At 52.3% G+C, this 17,629-nt stretch overlaps 1 protein-coding gene across 1 annotated transcript; it reads right to left on the bottom strand.

The window, feature by feature from the left end:
- Positions 1-5,248: 5,248 nt before the first annotated feature.
- On the bottom strand, positions 5,249-13,046 carry LOC134396465 (H-2 class II histocompatibility antigen, A-U alpha chain-like). Its single transcript, XM_063122987.1, has 5 exons — positions 12,937-13,046; positions 8,705-8,962; positions 7,727-8,008; positions 6,616-6,766; positions 5,249-6,054 (listed from the first exon to the last, which is right to left on the bottom strand). The coding sequence occupies exons 1-5, from the start codon at positions 13,025-13,027 to the stop codon at positions 6,051-6,053; spliced, it is 786 nt and encodes a 261-aa protein (XP_062979057.1). The 5' UTR covers positions 13,028-13,046; the 3' UTR covers positions 5,249-6,050.
- Positions 13,047-17,629: the final 4,583 nt, after the last annotated feature.

Here is a 17,629-nt window from a genome sequence, read left to right as displayed (position 1 = left end):
AGTTACTGGAAGGTCCATCGGTCAGTCTGAGTGAGTTGTTGGTGCCTGTGAGGGGCTGTAGTGTGAAAAGGGGGAGGGGGAATGGGAGAGACCCCAGGCAAGTCAATATTCCTGACAGTCTTTGCTTCTTCAACACCATGCAAATATGAATTTTCCTCTTAATGTATGCATTTTAATATACGTTTTTTTAATCTCTCCTGCCTTTTCCCTCCCAGCCCTCATTGGCTAGAATCTTTCACCTCTGAGCCCCAGCATGGAAAGAAACTCTTTGCATGGCTACTGAAGCTTTTTGCTTTATGTCTTTCCTTGGAAGATGCAAAACTGAAGGGGGTGAAAAAGAAGAGACTCCCCAGCCTGGACTTCCTCCTCCTGCTACGACGCCCCTGTTCCTGTTTCTCTTCATTTCTTTCTGTTTTTTTCTTTTGGGGTGGGTGGGGGGATTCATCCTGCCAAGTGCTGAGAAGAGTCTTCTCCTTCCCTGGATTTCTGATCAGGAGCAGAGAACTGCTGAGGGTCTCTTCCTCCCCTGGCAGGACCATCACTTCGGGCTCCACTCTCTGAGTTAGTTCATCCCTAACAGCATCCTGAAGCGCTGAGATGCAAGGCGGGATTCCACTCTAAGTGGACGGACTGAGAATGAAAACACCTGTTGTAGGAAATCGGAAGGTTGAGCTGAAGGACACTGAGAGAAGCCTTCGTCTTTTTCTCTTCAGGGTGGGGCCGTAGAGCTGTGCGATGGATCCCCTGCGGAGAATGCAGAAGGTCCCCGGTTGAACCTCCAGCAGAAGCTCCAGGCAGGGCTGGGCCAGGAGTTGGCCTTTTAGTGCCCTTCAGGGGTTTTCAGCTATGATTCCCACAATCCCAGCCCCTTCTGGCTGGGGTTTATGGGAGTTGTAGTCTATCACATCTGAAGGGCACCACATCCCCTCCTCCCAGTGCAGACAGTGAGCTACACAGACCACGGCCTGACTCTGTGGAAGGCGACTTCCTATGTGCTGTTGCAGCTTGAAGACCTCCCAGTGTGTTGGACTACAACTCCTATCATACCCAGCCAGAACAGCCATTGGGGAGGATGAGACTTGTAGCACAGCACATTTTGAAGGCACCAAGTTGCAAAAGGGTATGTTTTTGTTTCCAAAATGTTAATCATTCACCCCTTTTTACTTTGATTCCAGAGGAATAGTTGTCAGTTTTCATAACAGAAGGCAAACTTCCTAATAAAAACAAGAATACTTTGATTTGTGTGTGACTTGGAGCCCAACAGGATTTGTCTCTGGGAAAAGGAGGGGAGGTCTGAGGGATGGAGCCCCTGTCCGATGGAGGTGGGCTGGGGAGGTCTACTCTGAGGAAGTGGCAGGTGTGTGTCTGGAACAAATCTTACAAAGAAGTGTTATCTTAAACCAAAAACGAATCTGAAAAAAAAAAACAGGTTTAAAGAAACTGATTAGAAATTTTGTGTCATCTGCAAAATTGATCAGCGTTCCATGCAGTTCCTCGTCCAAATCATTAATAAAAATGTTGAAGAGCACTGGGCCCAGGACTGAGCCCTGCAGTACCCTACTCGTTGCCTCTCCCCCGTTTGAGAAGGTTCCGTTGATAAGTACTTTTTGAGTCCGATTCTGTAGCCAACTGTGAATCCACCTAATAGTTGTTCCATCTAGCCCACTTTTAGCTAGTTTGTTAATCGGAATATCATGGGGCACTTTGTCAAAAGCTTTGCTGAAGTCAAGATATATGACGTCCACAGCATTCCCACAGTCCACAAGGGAGGTTATCCTATCAAAAAATGAGATCAAATTAGTCTGACAGGATTTGTTCCTGACAAATCCATGTTGGCTTCTAATAATCACTGCATTGATTTCAAGGTGTTTACAGATTGACTTCTTGATAATCTGCTCCAGAATTTTCCCAGGGATGGATGTCAGACTGACTGGTCTGTAGTTCCCAGGTTCCTCCTTTTCCCCCTTTTTGAAGCTAAGGACAACGTTAGCCCTCCTCCAGTCGTCCGGCACCTCACCCGTCTTCCATGATTTTGCAAAGATAATAGACAAAGGTTCTGAGAGTTCTTCCACTAGCGCCTTCATTACTCTAGGATGCAGTTCATCGGGCCCTGGAGATTTGAACTAATTGTGGGTTCTTGATCGACAGCTAGTTGGCCCCTGTGTCAACAGAGTGTTGGACAAGATGGACGCTTGGTCTGATCCATTTTTATGTTAAAAGGTTGGGGCCTGATCCAAGGAGAGTGACCTGATGTAGTGGCTAAGAGACTGAAGGGTGTGTCAAAACATCCCCAATTCAAATTTTGCCTCTGCCCTGAGCTCACCAGGAGGTCAAGAAACTGGGACACAACTCAGGTAGCTTTGACCTGCCAATCACTTTTATTATTCTAATTAGCAAGACAGAAAACAAGACAAACGCTGCAGCAGAGTTCTCTAACACCACCAGAGAGATAACTCCCTCCCCACCCCCAGGCTTATCTCATATAAACATAACTATCTCATTGGTGAATCATCTAATCACATAAGTCTTCTTTGTTATTATATATCCAGTCAGCTTAGTAGAATTACTTTTAGCTTCCAAGCATCTACATAACCCTATGGAAATGGTTACATGAGAAGTAGCTTAACCTACACATTCCTACTCTCATCTCCTACATCTTTAGCAATGAAGTAGAAGTAAGGGAAAGTTCGCAGGAGAGTGAAAATTTGTGTGCCGTTAGTAACGCTTAACATTGCAATGAACAAATCCATAAGATCATGTGATCTAGGGTCCATTTAAATGAAGCGTCGGGTCTAGGTTCACCAGAAGAAACCTTCTGGAATTGTGGTGGAAGAGCTCCATGAAATTGTCCACCCAGTGTGCGGCCGCTGTAAAGAAGGCAAACTCCATGATAGTTCCTGGAGGAGAAAGCGATCCATGGCTCCTAGCCCTGATGGTTGTGTGCTGTCTCCAGTATTCAAGGCAATAAGCCTGCGTGCACCAGTTGCTGGGGAACATGGGTGGGAGGGTGCAGTTGCACTGTGTCCTGCACCGTGCACTGTGTCCTGACTGTTAGAGCAGTACGACTGTTAGAGCAGTATGACAATGGAACCAGTGACCTAGGGAGGTTGTGGGCTCTCCCACACTAGAAGCATTCAAGAGGCAGCTGGACACCCATCTGTCAGGGATGCTTTAGGGTGGATTCCTGCATTGAGCAGGGGGTTGGACTCGATGGCCTTCTAGGTCCCTTCCAACTCTATTCTATGATTCTATGATTGTTCATCCCTGGCCAATGGCTGGTTTGTTTGTTTGTTTGTTTATTTATTTATTTTTATATACCACCCTGTAACCGAAGCTCTCTGGGCGGTTTACAAAAGTTAAAAACAATGAACATTAAAGCAGATATACAAAACTTTAAACCACCAAAAATATAAAAACAACAATATCCATTTAAAACAACTATTCTTGGCTCAGTTATAAAATCAGCTGTTAAATGCCTGGGAAAAGAGAAAGGTCTTGACCTGGCACTGACAAGATAACTATGTTGGCACCAGATGAGCCTCATTGGGGAGATCATTCCATAATTGGGGGGCCACCATTGAAAAGGCCCTCTCCCTTGTTGCCATCCTCTGAGCTTCCTTCAGAGTAGGCACTTGGAGGAGGACCTTAGATGTTGAGTTCAATGTACGGGGAGGTTCATGTCGGGAGAGGCGTTCCGTCAGGTATTGTGGTCCCAAGCCACGTAAGACTGTATAGGTTAAAATCAGTATCTTGAATTGGGCTCAGAAACATATAGGCAGCCAATGCAAGTGGGCCAGAGTCGGTCTTACATGTTCAAACCTTCTGGTTCCAGTTATCAATCTGGCTGCTGCATTTTGCACAAGCTGCACTTCTGAAGTGTCTTCAAAGGCAGCCCCACTTGGAGTGCATTGCAGTAATCTAATTTAGATTACTGCAATCTAGAACATCGACAAGAACATCGACAATGTTCAGAACATCGACAATGTTCAGAACATCGACAATGGAGATCAGGTTATCCCTGTCCAGATAGGGGCATAGCTGGGCCACCAACCAAAGTTGGTAGAAGGCACTCCATGCCACCGAGGCCACCTGAGCCTCAAGTGACAGAGGTGGTTCTAGGAGAACCCCCAAGCTACGAACCTGCTCCTTCAGGGGGAGTGAAACCACATCCAGAACCGGTTGAACACCCACCATCCGGTCAGAGGAACCACCCACTAACTGCATCTCAGTCTTGTCTGGATCGAGTCTCAGTTTATTAGCCCTCATCCAGTCCATTGTCGCAGCCAGGCACCGGTGTGTGAACAAAGTGCTGGACTAGATGGACCCTTGGTCTGATCCAGCATGGCACTCCTTGCATTGTTATGTTCTTAATAGCTTGACTCTGTTCTGTGAAGGCCAGGTCTCATCTGGAATTCTGTGCCCAATTCTGGGTGCCATATACTTTCAAAAAATACATAGAGAGAAGTTTCTTATAGGTCTAGATGAGGAGAGGCTGTAAGAACTGCGTAAGTACAGCATGAGGAAGAAAAGATGAAGGGGAGACAAGATTCATGTATCTGAGTGACCACACTATTAAAAGTCAGCGTCTCCAGTTCATAAAATAGAGAGCTGCTGGTTCCCTTACTCAAGAGTAAATCCCATTGATTTCAACTGCATTTACTTCCATCATACTAAAATCCCGTGCATGCTTACCTTTGAGTGAACCCCATTGAACAGAGGGAGACTTACTTCTGAGTAAACACATACAGAACTGACTTTTAATAGTGTGGTCTGAAAGGCTGCCATGCAGGAGACGGAGAGGGTCTGTTGCTCCAAAGGGCAGGACTAGAACCAAGGGGGTGGACATTGCAGGGAAGGGAATCTGGGCTAAATATTGGGAGATTCATTCTCAGAGGGACAGTGGGACAGTGGTAGAACAAACAGACCCGGGAGGTGGTGGGATCTCCTTTGCTGGGGGTGATGAGTTGCTGTAGCTGCCTGTACTGAGTAGGGGGCTGGACTAGATGACCTCAAAGAGACCTTCCAGGTTTGAAATGCCCAGAGCCAGAGCAGGCTCTCAACAAAACCCTGGAGAGGCAGGAAGACGTGGCCCAAATGCTCTACCCTTGGGCCACCGCAGGATCTGGATAGCCATTTGTTGGGGATCATAGAATAGTAGAGTTGGAAGGGGCCTCTAAAGGCCATCGAGTCCAATCCCCGCTGCTCAATGCAGGAATCCACTTTAAAGCATCCCTGACAGATGGCTGCCCAGCTGCCTCTTGAAAGCCTCTAGTGTGGGAGAGCCCACAGCCTCCCTAGGTCATGGATTCTATTGTCGTACCACTCTAACAGTCAGGATTTTTTTCCTGATGTCCAGCCGGATGCTATAACCGATCAGGGGGTTGGACTATGTGATCTCTGAGGCTACTTCCAAGTCTTTGCTTCAAATAGCCAGAGCAGGCTCCCAACAAAACCCTGGAGAGGCAGGAAGCAGTGGCCCAAATGCTCCACCCTGGGACCACCCCAGGGTCTTTGCTGAGCTTCTCAGGGACCAGGACTGCGGCCTCCTCAGAGAGCCCACAGGAAGCAGGAGGAGCGTCTCAGGCTGCGTCCACCTCCATGGCTTCCTGGAGGGAATTGACTTCTCCATTCCCTCTTGGGGAGAGATGCCGGAACGCAGCCCGTTTGGGAAATCAAAGAACAGGGTCTTGCTTTACTGCCAAACTAATCGGGAAAATACCACTTTGTCCCTGACAAAGGGGGGGGCTGTCCCTGGGGCATCACTCTGGGCACACCACCCACCCTGTTTGGGACCCCTGAGGGGCCGTCGTCTGCCCTGCTGTCCCATTGCAAGGCGAACACACGTTTGGGGAGAGAGAGACCAGGACTCGGTTTGCGGGGAATCAGAGAGCGCCAGCAAAGTGACTCCTCCCCCACGAAATTCTCCAAGCGGATTGAGGAGGGGGAAAGCATTGCCAAGGAAGGAGCAGCGTTGGCGAGGAGGGATCCTGGAAGTTCACATGAAGGCAGGAGCGGATCGCGTGGGGCGGAACTGGAGCCCTGCGCCTCCTTTACCTGAGAGGGAAGGAAAGGAGAGGGGCGTGTGAGGACCCTCAGGGACAGAGGTGGGGCAGGTCCCAAATAAAGGAGGAAGACCTCCCCCATCTGAAACAACCAGGCACCACATACAAGGTGCGGCTTTGGAAGGTCTCTGCTCCCCCAGGGAAGACACAGAACTTCTTTCATACTTTTGCTCAAACTCCTGATGGACTCATCTATGGTTTCTCCCCCCCCCTCCCTCTACCCTCCTCTTCCACGGCTTCTTTCCTGCTTCCCCCTCTGCCTGGACCACACCCCTCCCCCTTGCACCCCCCCTTCCCCAGGACGCCTCCCAGGTATGACTGGGAACCAGCCTATGTGGGCGCCACGAAGACAAGCAGTGTGGTTGTTCAATCTCCTGCTGATCTCGCAGGAGGAGGCTGCTAGACCTCACGAAAGAGGAAACGGATGGCACAGATCTGCCCCTTGTCGCTCTAGCCATGGCGACACCATGAGAGACCCTCCCCCGCCCTGTGGGAAGGAACGTGAACCTCCCCCCACCACATTTAAGGCCTCCTGCAGGCGTCTGGAACTCACAGGGGCCCCGGGCGGTATCTGCCTCCGTTCATCTGCCGGCTCTTAAAGATGAGGACGGTGCCCACAATGATGCCCACGATGCCCACGGCCAGGCCCAGGCCACACACCGCGTTCTCCGTTGTCTCCGGGAGGGGCTCCGGCATGTTGGGGTCTGAGAGAGGGGAGACAGGAGGGGTGCAGAGGGGTCGTCAGGAGGACAAAAGTGGCGGAAAGACCCCGACTCTCCGCCACCTTTTCCGCCCCTGTGATGCTGCATCCGCCGTGGACACGGCTGAGCCTTCTGCTCCTCACTTGAACCGACAAGGATGCTGAGGAGCACGCAGGGTCCCAGGGATGACCCTGACTGAGCTGCCCTTTCCATGGAGCTCCCAACCACGTGCATCTCCTAGGGAGCTCCAAAGCCCCCACATTTCTCAAGGTTTCTTAAGGCAGGACTACAGGGTCAATCTATACTGATCTCTTGTATAGACTTCCCAGCACCCTCACAGTGCCGTTGATACTAGGGCTGTGCACGGACCCCCTGAACTGCTTCATGGCCCGATCTGGAACTTCCGGATCGGGCGCGAATAAGCCCCCTCCCCCCTGCCCCCTTACCTGGCTCTGCCGCCATCGCCACACGGACTGCAGCGGCGCTGGTGGCGCCAGGTGAGCCCCCTCCCCCCACTTACCTGTGTTCAGAGTTCAGGATGGAGGTAAACCGCTTCGCCTCGATCCGCAGCTCCCCTGACCCGATTCGGATCCGCCTTTGGCGGAGGCGAATCAGGCCGCTCCACTCCCGCTTCTATGACCCGAAACGGAGCGGAGCACAGGCCTAGTTAATCCAGTCCTGGTTTCAACAGAGAGTGTGGTGTCTCTAAGGACCACTTCACAAATACATTTCTCATAAGGCGTGGATTTATGCCACGTTCGCTAGGAGTGGGGTGTCTGGACTGCCTCCCTCCATGGCAAAGTCTTGCATTTGAAGATGAAAGCCCTGTCCTATGGCCTCTGATGGCTGCTCCCTTTCCGTGAAGGACCATTGAATGTGGTCGTGGAGGTGCATGTGCGACCTCCCCCTCAGCCCGTGCTTGCCTCCTTCCCCTCCCTCCAAGAGAGCCCCCGCCCCGCTTACTCCATTCCTTGACGAGGGGCTGTTCCAGCCCCCAGTGCTCCACTTGGCAGAAGTAAACGTCGTCCCTGGCGGGGATGAAGGTCAGGTAGGAGAACTTCCGGAAGGAGTTGTCCTTGTTGGGATAGAAATCCGTCTCTTCCACCCTCTCCGTCACCACCTGCCCGTTCTTCAGCCACGTGATGTTCACCACGGGGGGAGAGAAGTCGCCCACCAGGCAGATCAGGACGTTGGGCTCCCCCAGCTCCGCCGGCTTCTGTGGGTACACCGTCGCCTTCGGAGGAACTGGGAAGGGGGGGAAGGAGAAGAGTTTGTGTTTTGGAGAGCCAGGCTGCAGAAGGGCTACCTCCGACAGGCCACCCGCCTCTCCGCCCACCCTGCCCCCATCCCACGTTCTCCTGCCCATGTTTTCCAGGAGATTGTGCTGCTGTTCTGCTTCTCCCCCCTCCCCCATTAACAGATTTTCCCCATTAAGAAAAAAAAAAAAGGTCCGGAGAGTCTAAAGTGGTAGTAAAGTTGTGCCCTAGAAAACTCCAAATGGTTCGATTCCAGCTGCTTCCAAAGTGTCGCCCGCAGACCTAACTCAGTGGCTCTCCGTGAATTCCAAGATTCCCTGTAATGGAAAGGTCATGACTCTGGTGGGGCAGAAGTCCTGGTGGGAAATGGGGCCGGTCTGCCTGCCTACTGAGAGGGTCAAGAGGCAGCCGTGAGAAGGAGGAGGTGTGGGTTCTGTGGGTTCTGTGCTAGGCACATACAATTATCGCATGTTCCGAACAACTTTCATCGGTTGGAGGAAACAAAACGACGTTGCTGTCCATTATTCATTATTTTCTAAGGGTTTAGATTCCCCACCACCACTAGGCAGGTGGTTGAGAAGGGCTTGCAAAGTTCTCAGCATCACCCAAGAAAGGAAGAGCAGCGGGTGCCAGGATAGGACTGGATGAGACCCCCCTTCGTCTGCCCCTCCCCCAGGGCCGGTACCGTTCTCGGCAGGGGTGTTGTTGGAGCGCTTCATGAGGATGTCCAGGTTGGAGCGCAGGACGGCGATGTTGCCCTGGGCGCCCTCGGCCTGGAAGCTGGTGAACTCCTTGAACTCAGGCAGTCTCCAGATGGTCTCCTTCTTCTCCAGGTCCACGTGGAAGATCTCGTCGTCGTCAAACTCGAACATGAACTCCCCGGGGCCCTTGGGGTCCTCGAGGGTCCTCTGGACAAAGGCCACCTGTGACAGGATGTCCTCTCCTGCAGACGGAGAGATGGAGGGAAGGACCAGTGGGTGGAAGTGGAGCAAAGGGGGATGGAGGAGGAGGAAGAAGACACCCCCCACCCAGAAGCTCAGTTGGGCAGGACTGTGCTTTATTGATGGAGACCATAAGCCCTTTGCCCATATTGATGGTAACAGTAATCAATAATAGTACAGTTAATTAATAATGTGTTTTTTCTCAGATACCTATCAGAGGGGGAAAAGATGAAAATGGACAATACAGGAGGTTTGGACTCGATGACCTTGTAGGCCCCTTCCAACTCTACCATTCTATGATTCTATGAAATACTTAACATATCCATGGAAAAGAAACAAGCATGGAAACCCATGAAAATGAATCTGTTCCTCCTCACTGGGAGAGAGACATCCCAAACACTTTGAAGCAGCAGCACGTGGGGGACATGCAGCCATCCTCAACACCAGCAGGAACCCTGCGGCAGTGAAGATGCACCACCAAGAGCGCATTGGGCCTTCAGGGCCTGTTGCCTCCCTCCTCCAGATGCAACGAAGGGAGACATTATTAACCTCCACCATCTGCAGAGAGGAGGGATCTGGTCAAATTAGCAGATCTCTTTTATGGGGATTTTGTGTTTTACCCCCCTGGAGCGTCCTCTTTAAAGGTGGGGTAGAGGGTTGGAAAATTGAGTAACTCCTCTTGAAGCAGCGGGTATTTTCCCCCACGCGACGTCCCTCTGAGCTTGGAAACTTCTCCACACACTCTGCAGAAGTCTCTGGTGTCCCACTCTGGCTGCTCAAAATACAGGGCGTGGATTGCCTCCTCCCTGACCATTCCGCCCCCCTAGAATCATAGAATAGTAGAGTTGGAAGGGGCCTATAAGGCCATCAAGTCCAACCCCCTGGCTTCCTTTAACTAGAGCCTGTTATTCCGTGTCCTGCAGTCTGGGAGGATCGGGAAGAGATCCTGGCCCTCCTCTGTGTGACGACCTTTTAAGTATTTGAAGAGTGCTATCACTCCTGCCAGACTCCACACCTGTGTGCCCCTCTGAGTACCCCTAAGGTGACCTCCTCTGACCTCGCCCAAACTCAGCACCCATCAGGATCAGTACTCCCCTTTATTTATTTATTTATTTAATTTATTTATTACATTTATATACCTCCCCATAGCCAGAGCTCTCTGGGCGGTTTACAAAAGTTAAAAACAATGAACATTAAAAACAAATATACAACAATTTTAAAGCATAAAAGCAGCAATATCCTTCTTCTCCTCCTGCTGCCATTTTAGCTCCTCAAAACAGAATGTAGGACCCACACAATGAAGATCTGGGGTTCAGAAGGAGACGCGGCAGGCAGTGGGGCTGAGAGGTGGCCAATTCAGCCCAGTCCTGGCCTCAAGAGGGTTGGTGGGTGTGGCTCTGGGAAAACCCAGGCACTCTCAGCCAATGGGAAAAGGCCCCGGTGGTGACCAGGCTGTTGCTGGGTGGAAGAGTCCCAGTGATGTGCCCAAAGAGGAGATCGACTCTGGACGCCCAGCCAGGGTCCATTGGAGGGAGCTGAAAGAGACCCTTCCTTGGACCCCGGCCAGAGTGGAGCAGGGGAGGCTCTGGACTCTAGAAGTCCAATGCCATGTGGGCATTGTCTTGCCCACATGTCGCACTCTGGCCTGGGAAGGGGCTGCCTCTTTACCCCTCTGTTCCTGCACCGTGCAAACAATAAACAGATGTCTGACTGTGGGAGAGCCAGGAGCGCCCCCTCCATGAATGGCCCCTCCCCAAGAGGCCCAAGGGAGTCCTCCCCCCTCCTCAGCACCTTCTCCTCACTTGGGCTGCTTGGGGACTTGCCAAGACTGCTTCCCGCACAGAGACCCCCTTCCATAAGTCTTTAGGGTTGGGATGGGAAGGGGAGGTCATAGACTCATAGAATCATAGAATAGCAGAGTTGGAAGGGGCCTACAAGGCCATCGAGTCCAACCCCCTGCTCAATGCAGGAATCCACCCTAAAGCATCCCTGACAGATGGTTGTCCAGCTGCCTCTTGAAGGCCTCTAATGTGGGAGAGCCCACCACCTCCCTAGGCCATTGGTTCCATTGTCGTACTGCTCTAACAGTCAGGAAGCTTTTCCTGATGTCCAGCTGGAATCTGGCTTCCTTTAACTTGAGCCTGTTATTCCGTGTCCTGCACTCTGGGAGGATCTGGTCTTCCAGGGGTCTCCTTCCAGTGCTAGCTATTGTAGATCCCTTGGCCCTCAGCAAAGCCTGGCCTCCTTGTTGCAATGGAGTCCGGATCCATCCCAAGGGGTCCCATCCCAGGAAGATCACCAGGTGGAGGGCAGCCCAGAGTCGAAGGAGCGAAATGCTGACTTGGAGTGTGTGTATGTGTGTAATGAGGGTGGAGGGACACAGAGCCTGAGTAACAGCTCTCCCCCCACCAGGGGCCAAGGAAAGCCCAACCCAGCCATTAAGAAGGGTCCTTTTCTTCCCCCTACTCCACCTGGGTCAGAAGTCCTGCTGGGCATCTCAGGGCTGCTCTTTCCCAAAACCCATCAGAGTAACAGACAGACTGACTGCCTCTCTGTGCTGAAAATGTGGCTTCCTCCCTGGAGCCCCACCTGAGCCCACCTAGAGGGAACTATTATTATTATTATTATTATTATTATTATTATTATTATTATTATTATTATTTATTTATTTATATAGCACCATCAATGTACATGGTGCTGTACAGATTATACACAGTAAATAGCAAGACCCTGCCGCATAGGCTTACAATCTAATAAAGTTAGATGGGGGGGTGTCTTTAATGCACCGACCCAGATGCACATATATAGGCCTTCCTCTGCCTTCTTTTGCAGCAAGAGATCTTCTCCATCTGCACAATCCACGGGACCTTCTGCCTGGGGACTGATGACGCAGCTGAAAAGCGAATTCTCACTGGTGCTTCTCTGCGCCTGGGCAGAGCTGTGTCGCTTGGGACCATTTGGCAATTTGCAGAGACAAGCAGAACTGGGGAGTTCCCCTCCTCATAAGGACATAAGAAGGGCCCAGATGCTGCATCAGACCAAGGGTCCATCTAGTCCAGCACTCTGTTCACACAGGGGCCAACCAATTGTCAACCAGGGACCCACAAGCAGGACATGAGTGCACCAGCACCCTCCCACCCATGTTCCCCAGCAACTGGGGCACATAGGCTTACTGCCTCGAATACTGGAGGTAGCACATAGCCATGAGGACTAGTAGCCATGGATAGCCTTCACCTCCAGGCATTTATCCAACCCCCTTTTAAAACCATCCAAATTGGTGGCCTTCACAACATCTCGTGGTAGTGAATTCCATAGTTTAACTACGTGCTGTGTGAAGAAGTCCTTCCTTTTATTTGTCTTGAATCTCCTACCAATCCAGCTTCTTTGGGTGCCTTGGCTTAGGAAGCCCCCACCCCACAACACTCTCATGTGAGGAGACTCACAGTGACCCCAGAGTGGAGTCTTTTGATCACTGAGGGAGGGGAGCAGCCCAGGGCCAGGAGGAACTGGAGGTTGCTCCCAGCCCCCAGCTGGAGAGAGAGCGAGCATCTCTCAAAGCCCCACTGGATGGGGGGGGGTTAGTCAGAAAGAAGAAGTGGGGGTGGGACTGGACGCTAAGAGGAAAGGAAAATTGGAAGGAGTTGGGGAAGTTGAGCCCAGAGAGAGGCGATCTGATGAGAGCCTTTTTTTCAGGTGTTTGAAGGGTTCTCAGCCACGTGGACGAGGGGCAACACTGTCTTTTGCTAAACCACGGGGTTAAGGGGGCAAGAAAAGGGATTTTGCTCGAAGGAGAACTTCTCTCTCCATCCCACCTCCCAGTCTGGCTGTTGAAGCGAACAGGAGTCGCTCTCCGGTGCCTCCTCCCTGTCCATGCATCTCACCTGCTGCCAATTCTTTCCTCCAGCCAAGTGTCCCGTGTGTTCCCCCATCCCCATCCGACTCTGCCCAGCCCTGGCTGGTGTCCCCACTTTCTTACCTCGTCCCAGCTCAGCACCCAGCAGGAGCAGCAGCCCCAGACACAGGTGGGGGAACCCAGGGAAACGCTCTTGGCCTCTTTCTGCTGCCATTTCAGCTCCCTTAAAGCCAGACGTGGGACACACACTGTAGAGGTTTGGGGACAGCAGGGCGAGAGCAGCCCAATTTAGCCCCGTCCTGCCCTCCAAGGGATTGCTGGGGGGTGGTTCTGGGCAAGCTCAGCCAATGGGAAAAAGGCCCTGGGGCTGACCAGCTTGTTGCTAGGTGAAGGAGTCCCAGAGAACTGCCTGAGAAGCAGACAGAATCTGAACTCACGGTCTGCTGGGAGAACTGGAAAACGTTCCTCTGACCGCAGCCAAAGCCAAGCAGTGTAGACTCCTTATGTTTGAAGGCTGCCAACGGGACCCCTGCTCCTCCTGCTCCTCCTGCCTCTCTCGCCCACCAATTGCACTCAGGGGTGGGGGGTGAGGTCTGCATCTCCTCTGCGTTCTGTACAGCCCCTTGCACACGGCAAGCACCAATAAAGGAAGCTTTGGCCATGAGAAAGCAATGAACCCCACAGAAACCCAAAAGATTCTCAGCAGCTTCTGGGGTCTTGGGTGACTGACTACTTGGCCAAGCTGTTCCCCAGTAGACCTCCACACGGTGACCCCCTCCACCCTCAGGGATTTGGGGTAGGATTCTTCCAGGGGGCTCCTTCCCACGCTGACACGTGTGGAGCCCTTGGCCCTCGCCGGAGTCCAGTCTTGTTGGTGCAATGGAGTCTGGATCCATCCCAAGGCATCCAATGCCCGGAAAACCACCAGGTGGAGGAGGCCAGAGGCAGCAGCCCCAAGGCAGAAGGATGGAGGAGCTTACCCTGGGTGGAGGAGTGGCACTGAGTCAGCCTGCCAGCCCCCCACAAGGGAAGCCCAACTCTGTCACTGAGAGAGGGCCCCCCCTCTCTCTCCCACCCCCAAATCCCAGGTCACAAGCTCTGCTGCTGGGTATCTCAGGGCTGCTCTTTCCCAAAGATTATCAGACTAACAAGGAGACTGACTGACCCCTCCCTGCTGAAAACGTGGCTTCCACCCTGAAGCCCCTACTCAGCTGCCTGCAGCCCACCTAACTGGGCAGATGGAGGAACGGTGTGTGTGTGTGTGTGTTTAATCCACACACACAAACATATGTAGAGCTTCATCTGTCTTCTTTTGCAGCCCAAAACCTATCTTCGTATACAGGACAAGCCAAGTGCACGACTGCTAGTGACTGATGACGCTACAGAAGATCGGTTTTTTTCATTGGTGCTTTCCTGTGCTCTCTCTCCTGGGCTTGAGAAAAACATCGCTGTCCTTCCTCTTTCCGTAACGCAGGTCAAACGGTTTCCTTTTCTATGGCTGGAAGCAGACGACGCTTTCCTCATCCTTGTGGGGCACCAACCGTGGTGTGTGTGTGTGTGTGTGTCTCCTTTCGTTCTCCCCATTGGTGGTGGTGGTGCTACTGATGGGGGACCTCCTTGGTCCGAGGACATGAACGGTCGAAAAGGAGGGGGCTCCGGACGGTCGGAGCTGGAGGTGCCACCGCTCCTGTCTCTTATGGAACTCACTGCCACAAGATGTAGTGATGGCCACCAATCTGGATGGCTTTAAAACGGGGTTGGATCAATTCCTGGAGGAGAAGGCTATCCATGGCTACTAGCCCAGATGGTTGTGTGCTATCTCCAGTATTCGAGGCAGTAAGCCTGTGTGCACCAGTTGCTGGGGAACATGGGTGGGAGGGTGCTGTTGCACCATGTCCCGCTTATTGGTTGGCCCCTGTGTGAACAGAGTGATGGGCTAGATGGACCCTTGGTCTGATCCAGCCTCAGGGCTCTTCTTATGTTCTTGCGTTCCAGCTCTGTGACTGGGGGAGGGGAGAAACTCCTCCCTCCTCTGGGAAGCCCCAGATCTGTCATCCAGAGCTCTCCTGCGGCAGAAGCAGAACCCGCACCCTCCCTACACCCCCCCTTTCCAGAGACCCCCCCCTCTCCTCCCCCACCAGGCAGTGGGAAGAAGCTGTACAGCAGCACTCGGGTTTCGCTTCCCCATGCACCAAATTGCAACTCTGCAGTCTGGGAACCGAAACCCAAAAGAAACCGCCGCTGTTCCAAGCGTCCGTGGTCAGCGAAGAAGGAAGCCGGGGGGGGGGGCTGCCTCAGGGGTAGGGCCCCTTCTTTACAGGCAGAAGGTTCTGGGTTCAAAAATCCCTTCCCACGGAAGAAGCCACACCGGGGTGAAATCATTTAACTCCTCCGAGCGTGGGCTGAACTTGCTCTCCACCGAAAAACCCACCCTGGGGTGGGGGGAGAAATGTGGAGAGCTTCAAAATCGGGGAACAACCCTTGGCTGAACATTGTAGGATCCATACAGGGGAGAAGCCATAGACTGGCTTGGAAAATGGGGGAAAAAGTTTCTGGGACTGCATGCTTCTTCCTAAACCACAAAAGAGGGCTCAGGTGCAAGCCTCCCCCACCCCCATCTTCTTTCCTAGGGTGGGGGCTGGGGAGGAGCTGCCCCCCTCGATGCTCTGCCTTGCAAGTCACTCCCCCAGTTTCTACCCAGAAAGGAGAGTAACTCGGTTCTGAGCTAGTGAAGCCAAAACCGTGCCTGGGAGGGTCCTTCCCTGCCCTCCATCCCTTGGACTGCAGCCCTGCCTTTCTCTGTGAATTGCCTGAAGTGCCCCCCCCCCCCCCCGTGGGAATCTGGTCTCCAGTCATGTTGGACGCTCAGAATGGAAGCGCTTTGGGAGCCAGGAGAACCAGAGTGACTGAGGAAGAGGAGGAGGAAGGAGAGGAAGGCTGGCGGCTGATGCGTCCCAAGCCAGACGGAGAGGGGGATCTGGAAGACACCTAGCACCCAGACAGACAGCTCAGTTCTCAGTTCTCAGTTCTCCCAGAGTGCAGGACACGGAATAATGGGCTCAAGTTAAAGGAAGCCAGATTCCAGCTAGACATCAGGAAAAACTTCCTTACTGTTAGAGCAGTACGACAATGGAATCAGTTACCCAGGGAGGTTGTGGGCTCTCCCACACTAGAGGCCTTCAAGAGGCAGCTGAACAACCATCTGTCAGGGATGCTTTAGGGTGGATTCCTGCATTGAGCAGGGGGTTGGACTCGATGGCCTTAGAGGCCCCTTCCAACTCTGCTATTCTATGATTCTATGGTTCTAGGTGGCCACAGAGAGCAGCCTCAGAGTGGAAGGCCAACTGGGCAGGGGGCGGGGAGATGGTGATGATGATCATAGAATCATAGAATAGTAGAGTTGGAAGGGGCCTCTAAGGCCATCGAGTCCAACCCCCTGATGATGACGATTGCATTTATATCCCACTTCTTTTTCCTCCAATGAACCCAAGGCAGTGTACATCCTCCTCTCCATTTTATCCTCACGGCAACAACCCTGTGAGGTGGGTTGAGCTGAGAGTCTTTGACTGGCCCAAAGTCACCCAGTGGGTTTCCATGGCTGACGGGGGACTAGGACCCGGATCTCCCGACTCCCAGTCCAACACCTTAGCCACTACACCACACTGGCTCTCAGAGATGATGAACCGACCTGCCTGCCCTCCACAGGGACCCCCATCTTCTCCACATCCTGCCCCCTCCCTGCTTCAAAGGTGGGAGAAGTGTCCTCTCTGGAGCCCAGCTCAGCAACAACCCACACAGCCTGGCAGAAGGAGGAACCAGGCTCCCACCCCAACCAGGAACCTCCCTCTGCCTTCCTTTGCGGCCAACAGCTGTCTTTCCAATTTGCACCATAGCCGTGCGCAGCACATTTCATTAGGTGCTTCGGCCAGGGATTATTTTTTTAAGGTAAACATTGATTGAATATACAGTAATAAAGGACTTTTTTTTTCATTCATCAAACAAACGAAATAAACAAAAACTGAAATAAACTGTACTGCACTGTTGTAATTATTTGATTGGGACTGAAGTAGAGGAGCACTAATTTTACTGTACTTATTGTCTTTAAATATGGTTAAATATCCCACAGTTACCTTGCTATTCTGTTTCTACAATTCTTTTTCTCCTGCCTTTTTTTCATCCTCTCTTCGATTTCAGGCTGCATCCAATGCACATTTACCTCAGAGTAAGTTCGATTGATCTCAGTGGGCTTACTTCTGAGTAGACGTACATGGGATTGTGCTGCAGCTCTGTTTTAAAGCGACACAAGATACACACATACCATGTTTACCAAAAGAACGGCTTGAAAAAAGGGGGTTGGGCACCCTAAAATAAGCAAGGGCAGATAGGAATTGTTTTAGTAAGCATTCTGGAAAAGGTGCTGCTGAATGCACCCTCCTGAGCCAGGAGGACCTGGGGGTGGGTGGGTTTTCAGTTCTCCCCTCCTTCCCCCTTTCTTTTCTCTTGCTGGAGTCCAGACTGGGGTGGGTAGTGGGGCAGCGATGAGGAGAGAAGGAAGGTGAACATACAGCTTCTCTCTCTCTCTCCCTCTTTCTCCCAAACATTACAGTACCTGCAGGGCTGATGACGAGAGAGAGGAGGGCAGCAGCTCCGAAGGGAAGGAGGGCCCCCATCCGCAGTTCCAGGCAATCTTACTTCTTACAAAAACAGCCCCTCTCCTCACCAGGTGGGCCAGCCTGCCTGCCTGGGCGCTTTGCCGCCCGCCTTCCTCCTCCCCTCCTGGGCGCCTCCATGTGCTGCTTCCTGGCCCCAGCATGGC

The sequence above is a fragment of the Elgaria multicarinata genome, chromosome 3, assembly GCF_023053635.1.
Source record: "Elgaria multicarinata webbii isolate HBS135686 ecotype San Diego chromosome 3, rElgMul1.1.pri, whole genome shotgun sequence".
In the NCBI taxonomy this organism is placed as follows: domain Eukaryota; kingdom Metazoa; phylum Chordata; class Lepidosauria; order Squamata; family Anguidae; genus Elgaria; species Elgaria multicarinata.
Note: the sequence above shows the minus strand (reverse complement) of the source record. Positions and strands in the feature narration are given on the sequence as shown.